The sequence below is a fragment of the Urocitellus parryii genome, chromosome 6 (genome assembly GCF_045843805.1).
Source record: "Urocitellus parryii isolate mUroPar1 chromosome 6, mUroPar1.hap1, whole genome shotgun sequence".
Classification (NCBI taxonomy): domain Eukaryota; kingdom Metazoa; phylum Chordata; class Mammalia; order Rodentia; family Sciuridae; genus Urocitellus; species Urocitellus parryii.
In genome coordinates this window covers 131,356,842-131,376,168 of record NC_135536.1, presented here as the reverse complement: position 1 = coordinate 131,376,168, position 19,327 = coordinate 131,356,842, and the positions used below count along the sequence as shown (strand labels likewise).

Below are 19,327 nucleotides of genomic sequence, written 5' to 3'. Positions count from 1 at the left end.
TTCATCATAGATCAAAGGAATTAAAAGTGAACTTCCTAAATCTACTTTTTCTTTTAGCACCCCACTCTAGGGTTCTTGAGATTGACTTCCCCAGGTACTTCTCCATGCTCTAGATCCATTTCTCCACCTCTGACCCTTTTCCTGAAGAGTCATCTTTTCTTCAGGTAACTGTTTTATTGGAAAGGATGCACCTAATTAAATATTCACATAGAAATGTAAATAAATTTTTTTTGAAGAGAGAATTTTTTAATATTTTAATTTTTTAGTTTTCGGTGGACACAACATCTTTATTTTTATGTGGTGCTGAGGATCGAACCCGGTGCCCCACGCATGCCAGGCGAGCGCACTACCACTTGAGCCACATCCCCAGCCCAGAAATGTAAATAAATTTTTAACCTGAGGTTTTTACTATACCCTTCTGTAATCATATTAATAGACAACAGGCCAGTGGTGTTACATAAACATGGATCTTGATACTACAAATGTTTAGCCTAGAGAGTAAAAAATGGCCTGACTTCATCTCAGTATCTTCTGAAAGTAAGAAGGTTATTAAAAATATCTATCAACTAATGAAACACAGGCACTGACCAGTTGAGACAGTAGCTGATTATGGCATTAGAACAGGATCCTGTGTTGTGCCAACTGTGGGAAGCCACCCTTGAGCTATTTGAGCATCTTCAATCGGCCTTGAGCCAAGGAGATTTAGATTTGACATTGCAGTCTGTTTTGTGGCTTCTTCTACTCAATGGATTGTGCAATGCACTGGCCTCTGTCTTCACATGACTAGGGAGACTGATCTCCTAGCTCTGGAGTTGGGCATAACCCATTGGAAATTGGACAGCCCACCTCCTACCTTATTTGGCGAAGAACATTCTATGGAAAACCTTTGAAGTTTCCCCCATATGATAAAGCAAACATGGGCTCTAGCCCTCTCTATTTCCAGTGTGGAAGCTCGACCCCTAAGGTTGAAGAGCTGTCCTTCCCTGCCCTTGCTTTCTAAAATTACCTTTTGTGTTTTGTGGGTTTTTTTTTTTGTTTTTTTTTTTGCCGATTTCTTTTCTTAGCCTTATTTTGTAGCCAGCTTGCATCATGCAGAGGAACCTCAAATTCCACCACCAGCACTGGATGTGGCTGAAAGCCAACTATTGACACCATTTAGGAGAGCTGTGGATTCAAGGGATAGCGCCGAGAGATGCTTCTTAAGATGCTCTGAAGAGGTTATTTTCCCATAGTATTTAAATATTTTAACATTTGGTACAGGTAGGCTGCATGTGGTCTCATGATAAAATGGAAAAAGTCCTTTTAACCTGAGTTATTTCTGCATTCTGCGTAAATAATCTATGGTAGTGGTAGTTTTTGTTTTTAGCAGTCATTATCCACCTGCCCCCTGGTGTGCTTAAAATAAGATAGAAATAAAAGGCATGGTTATTGCTTCAGAAAACAACATGAAAAAATAACATAATTTAAGAGTAAGAACAAAAAGTTAAAATCATGTTAAATAGAATTCTTGAGAAAGTTTGTTGTATCACATACTGCATTCAATTTAAGGAGTCCTGGCTTTAAATCCTGTGCTTGCAAAGGTACCTGACCTTGAGACACTCAACTCTTGTGATTATTTGCTCACTTGGGAAAATGTGGACAATATATACTTGCCCCCTTGCAGAGTTATAAAAATAAATAACCAACTGTAGAATAGGAATAACTTGAGAATAGGGACTAGAATTGTGACCTTTAAACCCCAAGGGCACATAATAGGCCTAATGTAAACATTTGTTGAATCAACCAGTGAAGACTGTGATGTGCAGTGTTGATATGAAGGATGTAAAGTAACTGATAGAAGATGAGGTAGAGAAGGAGACATTGAGAATTAAGAAGTTATGGTGGTTTCCCTATGTGAACTCATATGTGAGTAGACAACAAAAGGAGAACTTGAGGAAATAACATGCACTTAGAATGTGGAAGAAAGTTGAGCTAAAATTAGTAGCATTTGCTGTTTGGAAATTGGCACTGACTTAAAAATGTCAAATGTTGATTATTGAACCTATCAGATTAATGTTATTTTGAAAACAGCTTGCTGGGGACTTGTCTATTTTTGTATTTTGTTTTTCAGTGGTAGAAGGATTTGGGATATAGGAAGAATAACAACCTTGAGTCACTGCTTTGAGAATAGTTTTTGGTTTCTTGAAACTATGTAGGAAAAAAATATCTGGGAAGATTTCTAGCGTGGTTTTGGTTTCCAAAGTTGCATTCCTTATAATGCTCACAGACCAGGATATAATTTTTCCTTTTGTATTTTATCTGCCTAAGGAAAAATATAGGACTTTATAATAGAATAAATAGTGACGAAATGTCAGTCAGTCCCGTCTCCCCTTTCCCCAAGAAGAAGAGTCTCCAGCTGGGGTTGTGGCTCAGTGGTAGAGCACGTGCCTAGCATGTGTGAGGCATTGGGTTCGCTCCTCAGCACCACATAAAAATAAAGGTATTGTTTCCATCTGTAATTAAAAACAATAGTTTTTAAAAAGCAAGGTGTCATGTCAATTTAACTTTAGAATGCTAAAATGGAAGGAAGTGATCTTTCACTATGAAAGTTACTGTCAGGACTAATTTTGAACTCTAAGAAAAGCAATGCATGTTGTTCCTAAATACAGTTTTTTAATACCTTAAACATTTCCTACTTTCTATTTCACTTGATTGATTAAACCTCTGTTATTACAGTGACACAATACCGGAAATAATCAAGAAGGAAATGTTTATTTTGGCTGTTTCCTTGGCCCTGTTGTTTTTGAGCCTATGGCAGGGCAGTACATGATGGCAGAGGAGGCCTGGTCATGTTATGGTGGTTTGGAAGTGAAAGAGAGAGGAAAGGGCTTGAGTTCAAATATTTTCTTCAAGGGCATGCTGCTAATGATATAACTTTCTCACTTGACCCCATCTCTTAAAGGTTCTATTCTCTCAGTGACATCATAGGCTGGGAGCCAATCCTTTCACATATGTGCCTTTGGGAGGCATTCAAGATCCAAACTCTATCTGGGCATAGTAGTACAGACCTGTAAGCCCAAAAACTTAGGAGGCTGAGGCAGGAGGACCCCAGGTTTGAGACAAGCCTGAGCAACTTAGCAAGGCCCTGTCTCAAAAAAACAAAACAAAAAGACAATAGGCGGGGGGGGGGGGGGGGGGGCGGGCTGGGTGTATATCTCAGTAATAGGACACCTCTAAGTTCAACTCTCAGTAGCCCAACATAACACACAAAGATCTAAACTATAGCAGAACCCAAACACAAGATTTGGCTACATATGAAAAATATGCTGTAATCTATAGTGATGCCCTAGCACAGTTAGTAGTGGAAAAAAAAATTATTAGAAAATAATACTCCCAGGTCGAGGTGGTTTATAATACCATTGTATTGTTAGCTGGAAATCATTACTAATGAAAGCACTTCGGTAATGACAAAGAGGTATTGTATATGAATTATTCACTGAAAAGCCTGTTTGATTTTTTTTTGTCCTGTATTTTGATCAAGGAATGAATGAATTAATGAATGGATAGTTGTTTATTTCAAATGGGGACTTTAAAACTAAATTGAGTTTCCTTATGAAACTCCTAATTATGTAGGTCACTCAAAGAATTCTTCCTTTTTATAAACTTAGAAAGGTTATGCTTTTAAGATGTTCAAGTTTTTAATTTAGAATAAATTAAGACCAATAGGATTCATATATAGCTGTGTGTGTGTGACATTCTGTGATATCTAAACAAAGATTTCTCCTGGATCCTGCCATATTAAATTATTGTGGAATTGAATCAACAACTAGATCCAATTAGAAGATTATACCATTGGACTCCAGGGAAAGATTGAGAGTAAATATTTCATCCTTTCTAGAAATCTGTATGTTATCTATAGGGTAAATAGATAAATCTGTATGTTCCTTTTGAGGAACATGCAAGTAGAGATCCCTTGATCTGTGGACATTCTGAGAGAGAATGGTCCTGGGCCACGCTGGCTTCTTGGGTGCCTATCAGTAGGGCTGATAACACAAGTTATGACAGGGATGAGAAGAAGTAACTGCAGCTGCTGTAACCATACTCAGGCTTCCAGGTGCCACAGAAACTTCTGACCTCTGAGGATTTGGTTACCCATGCTATCAGATGAGAAACATGGAAGTGAGCCATGCATAATACCCCTTAGACTTAAAGATTTACAGGATAGGATGGGAGGAGCAGGTTAATAAAGTAATATGTGGTTTGACTGCCCTCTTGTAGAAGTAAATGAAATATTCACAAAAAGGATAAAATCATGTTGTTTGTGGCAACATGGATGGAGCTGAAGGGCATTATGTTAAATGCAATAAGCCAGGCCCAGAAAGACAAATATCACATTATCTCACTTGGACAAGCTAAAAGTTGATCACAAAAAAGTAGAGACAAGAACAGAGGTCACTAGGAGTTAGAAGGAGAGGAGAAAGGAGGATAGAGGTTGGATAATGGGTACCAAAATATAGTTGGGGGGTAGTCCTAATGTTCTGTAGCACGATAGAATCATCATTGTGGTATATACCATTAATTATACACTTCAAAAATAACTAGAGAAGAGTTTAAAATAATATTTGAGGAGATAGAATGCTAATTACCCTGATTTGGTTATTATACTATATACATGTGTCTAATTATAATATTGTACTACATAAATAAGTACAGATATCATACATCGGTTGCAAAATAAAAAATGTCTTACAAAGAAAGCACATATATGAAAGAATTTAGCACAGTACTAGGCACATAATGGGTAACTGGCCCATATCACATTTGTGCCTCTAGAGTTACAGGGAAGCATTTCTGGGTTGACATGAATGTTAGAAGTTCATTTCAAAAAAATCTTTCACCATTGTCGTCATGGGATATGGGTTAATTTAGTAGGTGTTTTCATTCCTGTCCCTAAGGGGCACAGAGAGCCCCATGTATTAATTACCAGTTAGACTTTTTTTGGGTTTCAGTGACCTCCTGAGACAGCTTCTGAAGAGGATGTAATGATGATCTCACAGGTTTTTTTCCACTGCCAGTGCCTTTAACTCCCTAAAGAATCTTCAGTGTCTTTGTCTGAATTCAGTAAATAAAGCTCTCTAATAACCATTAAAGGCAAGAGCTTCATTGTTTGTATTTTTTTCATTTTAAACTTTCCTTAACTGTGTATATTATGTGTATATACAAAATATCATAAAAAGTATGATACAAAAATGAGTACAAAAATGAGTAGTCTGCATTCAACCTGATGTATATGGTTTTATCTTGTTCACCATGCTCACACAAGTGTATGTAAACTTGATGTACATATATTTTTCCCTTTCTTACTAAAGTGGAGTTATATATTTTTAATACCTGCATACATAAAATTATTTACTTAACAATATAATGCATCACTCTATGTCAGTAGCTATAAATTAGAAGTAAATTATGTGAATTTACTTTTGATTATGATTGTTCTCTTATAGGTGGATAGGTCCTTCCCATCTTTTTCTCCTTCCCTTTTTCCTCCTTTTCCCCTTTTCTTCCATTTTTCTTCCCTCCCTTTCTTTTTTTGCATTAACAATGCTGCATTGCTTTTATACATATGTCCTTTAGTGTTTTTATGTATCTATGTACATTCTCAAAAGTAGATTGTTGGTTTAAAAGGTCTATTTTATTTTAATAAATGTTGACACATTTTTAAAACAATAGCAATTTACATTACCATCAGCAACATTTTGAATGTACATGTATGTGCTGCCTCCTTCCCTGTGACTTCAGCTTTTTTTCTCTGGATGTTCATGAGCTTTTTTAAAAATTTTGAAACCAGGAAATTCTTACTAGGTTGTATCTCCCTGTTGATTCTTTTGGTCATTGTTTCGCCTGGGACATGCACCCTTTCTACAAATTCATCTTTTATTTCTTCAGTATTTTCTTAATTATATCTTTAAATATTTGTTCTGTTCCATTTCTTTGGTTCTGTTCTTCAGGAACCAATTATGTAGATGTTGATTTTCCTTTAACTGACTTCCATAGCTGCCATTTTCCTTTTGCTCACTGTTCTTTGTCTTGCCCTCTAAATTTCTTACCATGTTTTCAGACTCCTGTTTGTTGTTTTTTCCAATGTGAGTTTTATTTATTTGATGGTTTTTTTATTTCTCAGTTTAAAAAGCACATTTTGCCACATGTGAGCAACCACCATTTGGACATTACAGCTTTAGAAGAGGATTAAAGGCTTGAAGTTGGTGACTTGACTCATTCCCTTATTCTTCAGAGACCCAATTCCCCAAAGCATCTTTAAGGAAATCAGGTTTTAAAGCAATTTGAAAGCGACCATGATAGCAAAACCACATCATCATGAGGTGAGTTTCATGTAGGAGTGACCAGGGAGTCTAACCTCTGGCTGCAAAGTTTGGGGATTCTGTACCCGAAATTTTATAAAGGTACTTGGGGGATCTTAACGCAGACTAGGGTTATGCTAAACTTATCAACTGAATTAAAAGAACTGTTGGAAGAAAGCCTTTTTATAACACGGAAAGAGTCCCTGGATCATGGATCCAGTTGTTCTAGAAGAGGAGCTGTGGCTGATACTAGATCCATTCCAGTGGAAGAAATGAGAGCTCAGATGGTCATAGTTTCATGGTTCTGATCCCAGGCTTTCCAATCAGGATTCACATGATGACATGGGGAACAGCATGTACTCAGTGGAGAATCCCACTATATATCCTGTCTGGAAGGTGTATTCACTCAAATAAGTTGCCATCATGATTAGAAATTAGTTCCTTGCCAAATGCCCAGCCCAATCCTAATTTCAGAAACACAGACTACAGGAGATTTCTGACAGCTGCAACATTAAGGGAGGTACTCAGGACCATACTGATGCCACCATGGCACTGGAATCCCTAAGAACCCAACTGACCCAAGTAAAGACAGTCCTGAGGTAAATTCCTTAAGATATGAGGGGTCTAAGGAACATTTCTAGAAAGACAAGAAGGATTAATGTGTGATACAGATTGGCAGTACAAAATGACTTCCTAATTGGGCTGGGGTTGAGGCTCAGTGACAGAGCACTTGCTTCGCATATGTGAGTCACTGGGTTCAATCCTCAGCACCACATAAAAATAAATAAGATATTGTGCCCATGTATAACTAAAAAAAAATATTTTTTAAAAAAAGAATGAACTTCTTAATAGTGCTGGTTCACTTCAAAAGGAATTGTTAATTCCCTACATCAAGTTACATTGGCTTTCTGCTATTGCATTATAGTGCCACCTCTAGTATATAAATTGAAAATCTAGCTTCTTAAGTTTTTGGTTTCTAGTCATTTGCATTAAAGCAATGTGATTGGGGCCTGGTAGGTTCTATAATTTGTCTTCTATTTTACATTTAAGGAACCAAAACCCTGGGATATCTAAGAGGGATGTATGCTGGTAGCCCACAACCCAAAAAAACTGCCTCTAAATTTTTTGAGTTTGGGCTGCTTAGAACTTGATTCTCACTCCATCTTCCATCTTTCATCCACACCTGTCTGAGTGTGGATGGTCCATGGGAATCAGGAATCCAAAATCTTTGCTCCTACCTCCAGGGCAGAATAAACCAGGTTTTTCTTTCCTAGTATATAGTGTAGTCACCAATGTTATTGTTAAACCATTTTGTCAAGAGTAATTATGTAGCCAGGCAATGTGGCACATGCCTGTAATCCCAGGGGCTAGGGAAGCTGAGGCAGCAGGATGGTGAGTTCAAAGACAGTCAAGGTAATTTAGTTATTTAAATTTCTATAACTTGCACCAAATATATAAGAATATATTATCTTTTCAGCTTTAATATAGATGTGATTTCTGATAGACTTTACAAATATTGAAAATAGTTTCCAGGTCCTCTTCATTTTTTTAAGGATCTTTGGGGATTTGGAAGAAATAATGGATTTTAAGATTTTAAGTTACCACTGAGATGGAAGGAAATCCAGTGTCTTCTCAGCTGGGTGCAGTGGTACACACCTGTAATTCCAATGACTCGGGCTGAGGCAGGAGGATCAAAATGTCAAGGCCAGCCTGGGCAATTTAGTGAAAGCCTCAGAAACTTGGCAATACCCTGTCTCAAAGAATAAAAAGGACTGGGGATGTAGCTCAGTGAAAAAGTAACCCTGGGCTCAGTCCCCAGTATCAAAAAATAATAAAATTTAAAAATAAAAATTCAATTATTTCTCAAAAATAATTGTTACAAGTCTTGATTATTATTTACTTTTTCACAAAAAGCTCTATACAGTTTTTAAAAGATGTTAAAACGTTTTTTTTTTCATTTAATTTTTTTGTACCAGGGACTGAACCCAGGAGCATTTAACCACTGAGCCACATCCTCAGCTCTTTTTTTTTCTTGGAGACAGGGGTCTAAGGCCCTAAGTTGCATAGGGCCTCCCTAAATTGCTGAGGCTAGTTTTGAACTCATAATCCTCATCCGCCTCAGCCTCCTGAGTTGCTGGGATTTACAGGCATGAACTACTGCACCCAGCATATTTTTGCACTGAGAACATTATCTTAAAATATAAGGTAAGACTACAAAAGCAGCATGACAGATTTCCTCTGTTACTTGAAAACTGGATTAAGAGGCAAACTCCAGATTTCAGAAACACTGGAAATATTATAATTTTTGTTTATAATTAGGATAACTGCAATAAATAAGGAGTCAGAGGATCTGGGTTCTAGTTGCCATTTTGTGTGATATGATCTTCAGTAATTCTCCCAACTTCTGGATATCAGAAACCTCATCACAGAGCAAATATTTAAATCAGTCATCCTGAATATCCTTTCCAGCTGTATTATATTATAATACCATGAAATCAGAATTACAAGTTTCAGGCTGTTTGAGGTCAGGAATTTTAGAACCTGTATTCAAGGTTCAGTGCTCTTAAAAATTTTGTGTGTGTGTGTATGTGTGCCAGAGATTCAACTCAGGGGCACTCGACCACTGGTCCACATCTACAGCCCTATTTTGTATTTTAGAGACAGGATCACACTGAATTGCTTAGCACCTTACTTTTGCTGAGGCTGGCTTTGAACTCTTGATCTTCCTGCCTTAGCCTCCTGAGCTGCTGGGATTACAGGTGTGCGACACCATATCCAGCATAAATTTCTACTTTTTGAGTCTTTACACACACATACATACACACACACACACACACACACACACACATTTTTTGGTTCTAATTAGTTATACATGATAATAGAATGCATTCTGACACATCATACATAAATGGAGTATAACTTCTCATTCTTCTGGTTGTACATGATGTAAGATCATACCAGTCATACACATCAAATCTCATCCCCATATATGCACATGGTATTTATTCTACTATGCTTGCTTGCTTTCTTTTTTGGTACTGGGGATTGAACTCAGGGCCACTTGATCACTGAGCCACATCTCCAGCCCTAGTTTGTATTTTATTTAGAGACAGGGTCTCACTGAGTTGACTAGCACCTCACTTTTGCCGAGGCTGGCTTTGAACTTGCGATTCTCCGCCTCAGCCTCCCGAGCTGCTGGGATTACAGGCGTGTGCCACCACACGTGGCCATTCTACTATCCTTTCTACTCCCATATCCCTCTTCTCCCTTCACTGCCCTCTGCCTAATCCAAAGTACTTCTGGTCTTCCCTAGCTACTCCCCTTATTGTGAATTAGCATCTACATCAGAGAAAACATTCAGCCTTTGAGTTTTTGGAATTGGCTTATTTTGCTTAGCATGATATTCACCAGCTCCATCCATTTACTGGCATGTGCCATAATTTCATTCTTCTTCAAGGATAATATTCCATTTTGCATCTATCCCATAATTTCTTTATCTATTCATCTGTTGAAGGGCACCTAGGCTGGTTCCATAGTTTAGCTATTGTGAGCTAAGCTGCTATAAACATCGATGTGGCTGTATCACTGTAGTATGCTGATTTTAAGTCCTTTGGGTATAAACGGAGGAGTGGGATAGCTGGGTCAAATGGTGGTTTCATTGTAAATTTTCTGAGGAATCTCCACATTGCTTTTCATTGGGGTTGCACCAATTTGCAGTCCCACCAGCAATGTATGAGTATACATTGTTCCCCACATTCTCACCTCCATTTTTGTGTTTGTGTGAATTTAAATATATTTTTCCTATTTAGCTGCCTCTTCATTGATAGAAATTAAAAAGTCCCTCAAGGATGTACTTTTCATTTTTTGATTTTATTTTTTTTCGGCTTCCTTTTTTAATTTCTCCAAGATTTCTTCTGCAGTTGTAGAGGCCAAAAGCTTCACCACCTTTTCACGAGATTTACCACCCTGAATCAAAAGAAAGAAAGCACAGTAAACATTCTAATGCCTTAAGGGACAGCAGACTTCCATTGTACCCATCACAGCCATATTTTCATGGGGACATTATAGATGGCTTATGTACACTTTCTCCTGACCACGTCTGGTCCAACCAAAAACTGTCTCTTTGCTTCCACCTGACTACAGATTTTACAACTCATCAATGTTTTTAGTTTTATACCTTAATTTCTAAAATGATAAAAGTTTGGCATCAGAATTTCAAAATGATGAATTACAATATTCTAGTTTCAAGTAACTCTTTTGTTTAACGATACAAATAATTTTAAAATACCAAAGTAAATATTGCGTTTTCTAGAAACTTTGCATAATCTTAAATAAAAACAAGTTGCTGGGCTGGGGTTGTGGGTCAGTGGTACAGTACTTGCCTAGCATGTGTGAAGCACTGGGTTCTTCAGCAACACATAAAATAGATAAATAAATAAAATAAGGGCAATGTGACCATCTACAACTTAAAAAGTCCAAAGAGCCACTATAATATCCAAGTGCTATGATTTCACTATCACTTAAAACAATTTTTAAAAAGATATGTTCTCAAGCACATCTTTTATTTATTTATTGGGGGGTGGGTATTGGGATTGACTCAGGGGCACTCAACCCCTAAGCCACATCCCCTGCCCTATTTTGTATTTTATTTAGAGACAGGGTCTCACCAAGTTGCTTAACACCTCGCTTTTGCTGAGACTGGCTTTGAACTCACAATCCTCCTGCCTTAGACTCCCAAGCCACTCAAGCACATCTTTTAAAGATAAAATCTGAACAGGAATTTATATAGACTGGCATAATTTGTACAGGTAGAAAAGTGGGGAGACCCTTTCAGGCAAATGTCCAAACATGAGTACTGGCAGAAATTAAGAAATGACCTGCCACAGCTTGGGGATGGCAGGAGAAACAGCAGTTTATTTATCAAGGATGTTGAATGCCACCAGATACGATCTATATTACATAGCATTGAAAATCAAGTAAAACTTCAAGATACAATGATGGCTGGGTCCCACACTTACATATTCAATTTCAAGATTCTGAACTCTAAATTCTATGTTTAAGGTAACGCCCAGGAATCTGTATTGAGAATCATTCCTCAGTGATTTTGAAGTACAAAACCTTGTTACTAATGACTTCATATGAATCCACTAATTTCCTGATGAGCTTTGTTGAGAGCCACAGCCAAAGGGGCCCCAGCAAACTTCCAGCTGCCAGCAAACTTCCAGCTGCCGGCTGATGATTGGCTCACAGTGGCCCCAGCAACATCTAGCTGATTGGCTCCTCTGCGGTGATGTTCATTGGGCTGTTTCCCTGCCCTTCAAGCTGCCAGCTGATGATTGGCTCACAGTGGCCCCAGCAACATCTAGCTGATTGGCTCCTCTGCGGTCATGTTCATTGGGCTGTTTCCCTGCCCTTCAGACTACGGAACTGCTCATTGGGGGACTTCTTTGGCTCTGCCCACGCGACCTAGCCAATCGGCCTCAAGAGCAGGAGGATTGTGGGAGGTGGTGGTTGGTGTGTGGGAGAGGTGTGGAAGCCGGTGGTGGCAGTTGGGCTCTGAGGGTTTTTCCTGAGGAGCTGTTTTGTTTGGCGTTTGTAGTTTTAAAAATAAAGTTTGTTTCTTTTGACAAGTGGCTCCTGAATTGTGCCCAGCCAGACTGCGGCAAGCTTCTTCTAGTGAACAAAGACAACATGGAGGATTAGAAATACCTGATGAACTCTAATGGAGATGACAACAAGAAATCATTTTACATTTTTTTGGTGTGGTGATGTCTTAAGGAAGAATTGCAAGATTACCTCACAATGGGTTTGGGAAGGAAGAAAATGCTAGAAATGGTGGCAATTAAGGAATCTAAGACAGTATAGACAACTCTGAATAAGGTCTGAGGCAGCAGAAACACAGGAGACTACACAGGAAGAATTCAGATTTTTGTAATTAAATGAATATGTGAGTTAAAAACAAACTGGTTTTCCAAATAATGTGAAGAAGCAAATTAATATTTTATCATGATTATGTGGCAATAATCAAAGATGTTTGAAAAAAGGAGAGACCTACCTTATCCAAAACGACATCACTCCTCCTGAGTTCTAAAACCTTGGAAAGATACCGACAGAGCTCAGCATTAGCCTCTCCATCTGACGGAGGTGCTGCAATAGCTACATTTACAGCTTCAGTTGTCAAATCTGGAATGAAATGGTATGTACTGTATCCTTGAGGTTATTTTTCTTCCTAAAGTGAGGCAATTTTGTAAAAGAGCCTGCCACACACTAGATTTTTGATTAATAACTGTTGGATTGGGTTTAATCCCCAGCAACAACAACAAAAAACTATTGAACTAATCTTACTTCAAGGAACATAAACATGATACATATGCAACTACCATTATAAAATAAATTCAGAAAAGAAAATAAATATTTGTCTATCCTGTTGATCAAGATGGACTTAAGAGTCCTGGAGAGCATCCTGGATTTAGGCAACTAGAAGCTGCACTTGGTCTAATAGAAAGAGCTCCAGGTAAGGAATTAAATTAGCTGAGCTTCAGCCCCAATAAAGTAACTAAGGAAGTGCATGAGCAAGGCAGCTTGCTGGATTGTAAAGGGTTGTTTGGGTTTCCACATCAGGAAAAGTGGGATAGGTTCATCTCTTATGTGAGATGCATCTTAAGTGCTTTGAAAATTTGATAATGTCTATTTAACATTTACATAGTATTTACTACCCACCAATTTGAAGCACACATGAATATACTTGAAGGGCTCTACACATATTAACCTAAGCCTCATAATGACTTAGAAGATAGTAACACCATTATTATCTCCAATTTACAAGTGAGGAATTTGGAATCAAGTAATGTGCCCTATAGCTCTGCACGCACTATTATTAAGAAAGGGAAAGTATTTACTCAAAGCAGTTTACAAATGAGCTTGATCCTGCATATGGGGTTGCTCAGGCATTTCCACCCACTTACACCCAATGTAAACAATATGGCCAGAGAATCCACAAGAATGAGGTCATAAAACAACCCTCCTCCCATCCTGTCACCAAATCTCAGATGCCCAGTTTTTTACCTACAAAGCGAAAATCAAGACGTGTCTTATAGTAGATGGAAAAGAAAGTGTTTATGTGAATTTTTGTCTTACTAAGGTACATAAAATACTTGTGTACTATAGAAATGATACCATCTTAGATTGATAAAATAAATGCTGGCCAAGGGGGTGTACCCAATAGAGACAAGCTAACATGGCCATTAGTACAAATAAGGCCTATCTAGCACATCAATTGTGAGGTATTATTTTCAAAATATAAATATAATCTGGTATACAAAGCTTTAGAAGTAGAAAAGACTTTCAAGACAATTCGATAAATGGTTTTTAAACTTTTATCCTTTAAAATCCTTCATTTTTTCCAATTGTCTCTGAAATCCCAATATTTAAAACAAAAGTAAACACATTTACAGAAGCCAAGTAACTGGCTGGCCTTTCTCCTTCACCAGAAGAGATTCCTGAGGCATTTCTAGGATTTGAGGGAATAGCTTGAAAGCCTCTTTGTCCAACTATCTAATGTGAAAAATGATAAAACTGGGCCTAGAAATGTTTTATATTGTTTTGACTTAAAAACAATTTCATGTAGGAGTTGATGGGGGTTTTAGATCTCAGATTTTCTCGTATTCCTTAGGTCAGTGATCACTAAATGAGACCGAAATGCCTTTTCTTTCTCTGGCCATTGTCTTTTCAGTTTTGGGATAGGAAAAATTAAGAATAATCTAGGGCTGGGGTTGTGGCTCACCGGTGGAGTGTTTGCCTAACATGTGAGACACTGGATTTGAGTCTGAGCACCACATAAAAATAAATAAAATAAAGGTATTGTATTCACCCACAACTAAAAATGTATATATTAAAAAAGAATAATCTAGGCTGTACATAAGTGGCTTTCTTAAAATACCACATTTTTACCAATGTATCTTTAGAAAGGAAAAGACAATAGTTTCATCTAACTGGGTATAATTTAAATATGTATTCAATTTCAAATACCTTTACATGAGAATCTAGATGCAAATGTAAAAATATACTCAACTGTCATAGGATCTACTGTCAGCTAAATGAGGCAAAGGGAAGGTGGAAGGGACACTTGATTCTCACAAGAATCCCAACCCATTGTTCAGGTGTACCTGTTATAGCATTTTGTTTGGAGCCAGGCTTGGCATGGATGGATATGGTAACACAACCTTTAGGATCGACTGCCACAGGACCTAAGGGAGGAAGTGGTCTCTCTGCTTCCTTGCTTTGGCTTTTACTCTAAAATAAGAAACATATAATTGTACAGGTTAAAAAATATTTCCCCACACATTTAATTTGATTCTTCCACTACTCCTCTTCACCTTTAATCAGAACAAAGTAGGCTTATTAGTCAGGGACTTCTGATTCAGAATGTTTTTCCCATGTCCTTCAAGGATTATGCCATGAAGTTTTCTTATAAACACCACAAAATATTTTTTCCTGCTTTGGAAGAAGACCCAACTCTGGCTTCCATACCTTAGTGCCTTGATTCCTAAATCTGCTTTGTACTTCCCATTCCTCAGAAGCAGGGATAATTTACTACTATTCATTTTTGTATTAGATGTGGTCTAAACCTGAGTATGTCATGTGTGTGTCTGGAGGAGATGAAGTGGAAGGAACAATAGTGATTGACATTTAAAGACCGTGCTAGGAACTTAGAACCCATTCGAAAATTACAAACTACTTAAGAGGGCAGTATGAAGGCAATGGATATATGAAGATGACACAAGGTCCTTGCCCTCATGGAGGTTAGACTGCAGTGAGAGCGAGAGAAGGATCACAATTACAGTACACTGGGCTAAGTGCACCAAAAATATGCACACAGGGAGGAGGAAAGTAGCCCGCCTTGGGAGAGCGGGGAAGCTGCTAGCAGGAAGCAGTGCTTGAGTTGGAGTTGGCCATGCAAAGACGGTGGAAGAAGAACAGAGCCTTCCAAGCGAGAACAGGCGTCCAGCTCCTACTGCACCTGGTAGATGGCGAGGACAAAGTAGCCCAGGTGCCGGAGGAGGACTGAGCTCAGGTGCGGGGGAGACGGAGGACTGAGACCCAACCAGCCGCCCGAGATGCCTTCCACACCCGCTCCGGGAGCAGCCGGTGGCCCGCCCTCTCAACGCCATGGGGCTTGACACTAGCCTTGTTCGTCGCACTAGCTTTCTTAGGCATCTCGGCGCCAGAAGAGGAAGCCCGGATGCCCAGTCCCGCCCGAAGATACTTAAACCGACCACCGAGCAGCACCATCCTTCTGGGAAGGAGCTGCTAGGCGGCCCGGCACCGGAAGTGTGCTGTGCGCCTGCGCAAGCAGCATTGGCAGGCGGCCTGACTTCGGAAGGGCGCTCTGCGCCAAAGTGCGTCGCGGGGATGGCCCCGACACCCCAGCCCTCGTCCAGCCCGAGAGCGACTCCTCGCGGCCGGCGGGAGAGTCCTTGTCTCGAACCCAGGGGTCTGTGGTCTGATTGGGCCATGACCCTTTTCCCCTCGCTAGTGGGAAAGGCGCGGCACCTCTGGTCTTTGCTCACGAGGGGAAAGAGGAAGGTGTCGCTGCTTCTCAAGGTTGCAGTGTGCTGCCAGGAGAACACGGAATCAGTGTCTTCTCGCTTCTGCAGCCAAGCGCAAGGATAGAGCTCACCTGCTTCCCATGGCCACAGGGCGAGGGCTTGGCCTTTTCCATGAACCCGGAGTGTTTGCGCCCCAGGCGGTTAGGATCCCTTGATGTAAAAGGAGAAGAAATATTCTATGACGTTTAATATGGCTACACATGAACTGGAAAAGTCAGCAGAAACAAGATCATGGAGTCGTTCAAGGGGTTGAAGCTAGGGATTGGCACAGCCCAGTTTACCTTAGAAAGACCACTGGCTGCAGTATGGCGAAAAACCAGAGGTAAGAAGAGCTACCACATAAATGGGAGATAGTGGCCTGAACCAAAATTAACTGCAGTGGGGTTATCTGACCTTTGTAAGGATCTTCAGAACTGACATGATCAGAGCTTAGGAGAAGGAGTGCATTGGGGAATGAAAGCAAAGAGTCAAGAAACCTGCCCAGGTTTAGGAGTGGAGTAACAAGTTTGAAAGTACAGGTTTGGACATAGTAAGTTTGAGATGATTATGGGACATCCAAGTAGAAATATCGAGATAATTAAATGGATGTAACTGAAATTTGAGAGGTCTGGGCTGATGCTGGCGATTTTGGAGTCCTCTGAGAATAAATGATAACTGAAGCCATGGAAATGGATGAGAGACAGGCCCAGGATAGGACCCTAAGGGCAGGGAGAGAAGCCACCACAGTGTAAGGAGGGCAGCTAAGAGAAGTCAATGTGATGAATACCACAGCAAAGACATGTAAAATAAAGATTAAGTGTCCCCAAAATTTAAGGAAAAAGTGGTTCTGGTGACCCAGGCAGGAGCAGTTTCCTGACTTCACTGTGAAGGAATTACTGATGTTTGAAGGGCACACAACATGTAGAGACTTCAGTTTTCAAACTGAGTTAACTATTTGAAGGTCATTGATAGTAATGAGCCAGGAGGTTACCTCAGTTTCCTGAGATGGTGGGGTCTGAGGTAGGTTTGGTGGTAGAACTGGAAATTCTTCGTGTACACACACACACACACACACGTTTTTTAGTTGTTGATGGACCTTTATTTTATTCATTTATATGTGGTGCTGAGGACCAAATCCAGTGCTTCACGCATGCTAAGCAAGTGCTCTCCCACTGAGCTACAACCCCAGCCCCTAGAAATTCTTTTATTAGATAAGGAACAGATAAGGAGGTGATAAAGGTGCAGAGAGGAACAGACTTAGAGAACTCTGGTAGAGCTGTCTGTTGAAACTTACCAGCAGTACTGTTGGTCTAGTTGAAGTTGTAAAAGAAAACTGGTGAAGGACTAATCACACAGAGACGCTCCAAGGAGAGAGGCATAAGCAGATTTATGGTCAGGCCAGATAGGCTGCTCTGTGCAGAGAGAGCAGCAGCAAGCAAGGGAGAGCAGCAGCAACTCCCAATTGGAGTATTACCTTTGATAGGCCAGAATCATGACCACCCTCTTGTTAGGGGCAGGTTTAGCCCCCGAGACAGGTGTAGCATCACCTGATTTTGCAGAAAGCAAGTGACTGTTTCTTGAGAACAGAGAAAAGTATCTTTTTATCTCTCAAGGAGAAAACAGAGACTAGCAAATTTCTGTCTCTTGAGAATAAGAACAGTATTCATAAAGTGGGGGTGGGGAAATGAAGCTGGCTGTACTTATGCCAACAAGTTGGAGGTCATGATATCATTGAGGTCCCTATCTATCCAATCACATCATTTTATTGTACTTTTTAAGTGGGGGGATGGGTACTAGAGATTTATCCCAGGGGCACTTTACTGTGAGCTACATCCCCATCCCTTTTTATTTTTTGAGACAGGATCTTGAAAAGTTGCTTCGGGCCTCACTAAATTGCTGAGGGTGGTCTTAAACTTGTGATCCTCCTGCCTCAGACTCCCAAGTTGCTGGGATTACAGGTATACACCACCAGGCCAGAGTTATTGTAGTTTTGATGCTGGAGATTGAACCCAGGGCCTCATGCATGCCATGCACCCACTCTACCGTTAAGCTATACCTCCAGCCACAGTTACATTATTTTAAACGCCTGAACTCAGCAGGCTGTATACAAAAGTTGAGGGTTAATAAAGTGGTTTAAGTAATTAAGGAGGAAAAAGAACAAACACAGGTCTAACTGGGTAGGGGAAAAAGTCAAGGTGCTGCATACTTAAGGCAGAAGTATGCCTTAATAACAGAACTGGAGAAGTATCCAAAGTTGTGGTTGGTGGGACATCTGAATTTACAATTTCTAAGGTATAACATAACAAAGACATGGTGGGGTCATGAAAGGAATGGATGAAGATTGCTGTAAGGAAGGAAATGGAAAATTAGTCTTAGATGGGTTGTCCATTTGGACACTGAGGCCACTCCACCTGAAGGTTTGGACATGGAAAGTGAAAGCAAGGTATAAAAACCATAACTCTTTCCTGTGAAATCCGTTGAGAGTTGAGGCACAAACAGAGCATGACAGCACACACCTGTAATCCCAGCTACTCAGGATAAGGTAGGAGGATCACAAGTCTGAGGCCAGTCTGGACAATTGAGGAACACTTGTCTCAAAAGGGTGGGGGGAGGCTGGGGATGTAGCTCAGTGGTAGGGTACTTGCATAGCATAGGTAAGAGTTCAACCCTCAGTACTAACGTGGGGAAAACTGAGGGGCACAGAGCAGAACCAGAATTATATGCAGTCATTTTTAGAATTTGTTGTAGACAAAATCCTGACCTCCTCAATTAGAACTTTGAAGGTTGTAATGGAAATAAAGGGGACACTTGGGATAGCAGATTATCAAAAGTATCTAGCAAGTGGCTAGGTGGGTGATGGGAAGAGTAAAGAGGTCCCTGCAGAGAGTGCCTTGAGTGAGGGTATGAGGACTATCACACCAGCCAGGGAAAGGAGGAAATATCAGCTCCATTTGCTACCAGTTGTTCCTGCCCAAGTCTCTGCATCTAGAGGGGACAGAGAGGGGCAGAGTGGGAAGAAATATTGTTTAACAGAGGAAAAAATGGGGATTATGATCCCAATGGCAGAAAATCCATATGTATTTATGCTGTTTTCATTTTATCTTCATCAATTTTGAGTTCCATTTAAAAATTTTCATTTTGTCTTAGCTTTACCAATGGAGAAAAAGGGGATTTTTTGAAGGATGTAAACTAGCCAAGAGAATAAATGCTCCATGTATCTCTGGAGCTGGGATTGCTATGGTTCCCTCCTGTGAAGGATGCTTTTTGTTAAATTCAAGGACAATTCCCAGATTTTGAATCTGTATAACTGGAAGACATAGAAAGCTGTTTGAAGACACTAGAAAGGGAAGTATAACAAATAAATATCAGACATTCTAGGGGCTGTGGCTGTAGCTCAGTGGT

General features: G+C 39.8%; 1 protein-coding gene across 1 annotated transcript; it reads right to left on the bottom strand.

The window, feature by feature from the left end:
* Window positions 1-10,195: 10,195 nt before the first annotated feature.
* C6H15orf40 (chromosome 6 C15orf40 homolog) lies at window positions 10,196-15,670 on the bottom strand. The gene is made up of 4 exons (XM_026388198.2): window positions 15,525-15,670; window positions 14,504-14,630; window positions 12,394-12,521; window positions 10,196-10,304 (listed from the first exon to the last, which is right to left on the bottom strand). Exons 1-4 carry the CDS (start codon window positions 15,627-15,629, stop codon window positions 10,209-10,211), a joined length of 456 nt encoding a protein of 151 aa, XP_026243983.1. The 5' UTR covers window positions 15,630-15,670; the 3' UTR covers window positions 10,196-10,208.
* Between the last annotated feature and the right edge of the window lie 3,657 nt (window positions 15,671-19,327).

Bases quoted from the DNA above. Each gene is read 5' to 3' on its own strand.
- C6H15orf40 (XM_026388198.2), bottom strand. From the start codon at position 15,629: ATGGTGCTGCTCGGTGGTCGGTTTAAGTATCTTCGGGCGGGACTGGGC. The intron at 14,631-15,524 runs GCTAGTGTCAAG...TTCTTATTTTAG, and splicing joins AAGCTAGTGCGACGAACAAG to AGTAAAAGCCAAAGCAAGGA. The intron at 12,522-14,503 runs GTACACCTGAAC...ATTTCATTCCAG, and splicing joins CAAACAAAATGCTATAACAG to ATTTGACAACTGAAGCTGTA.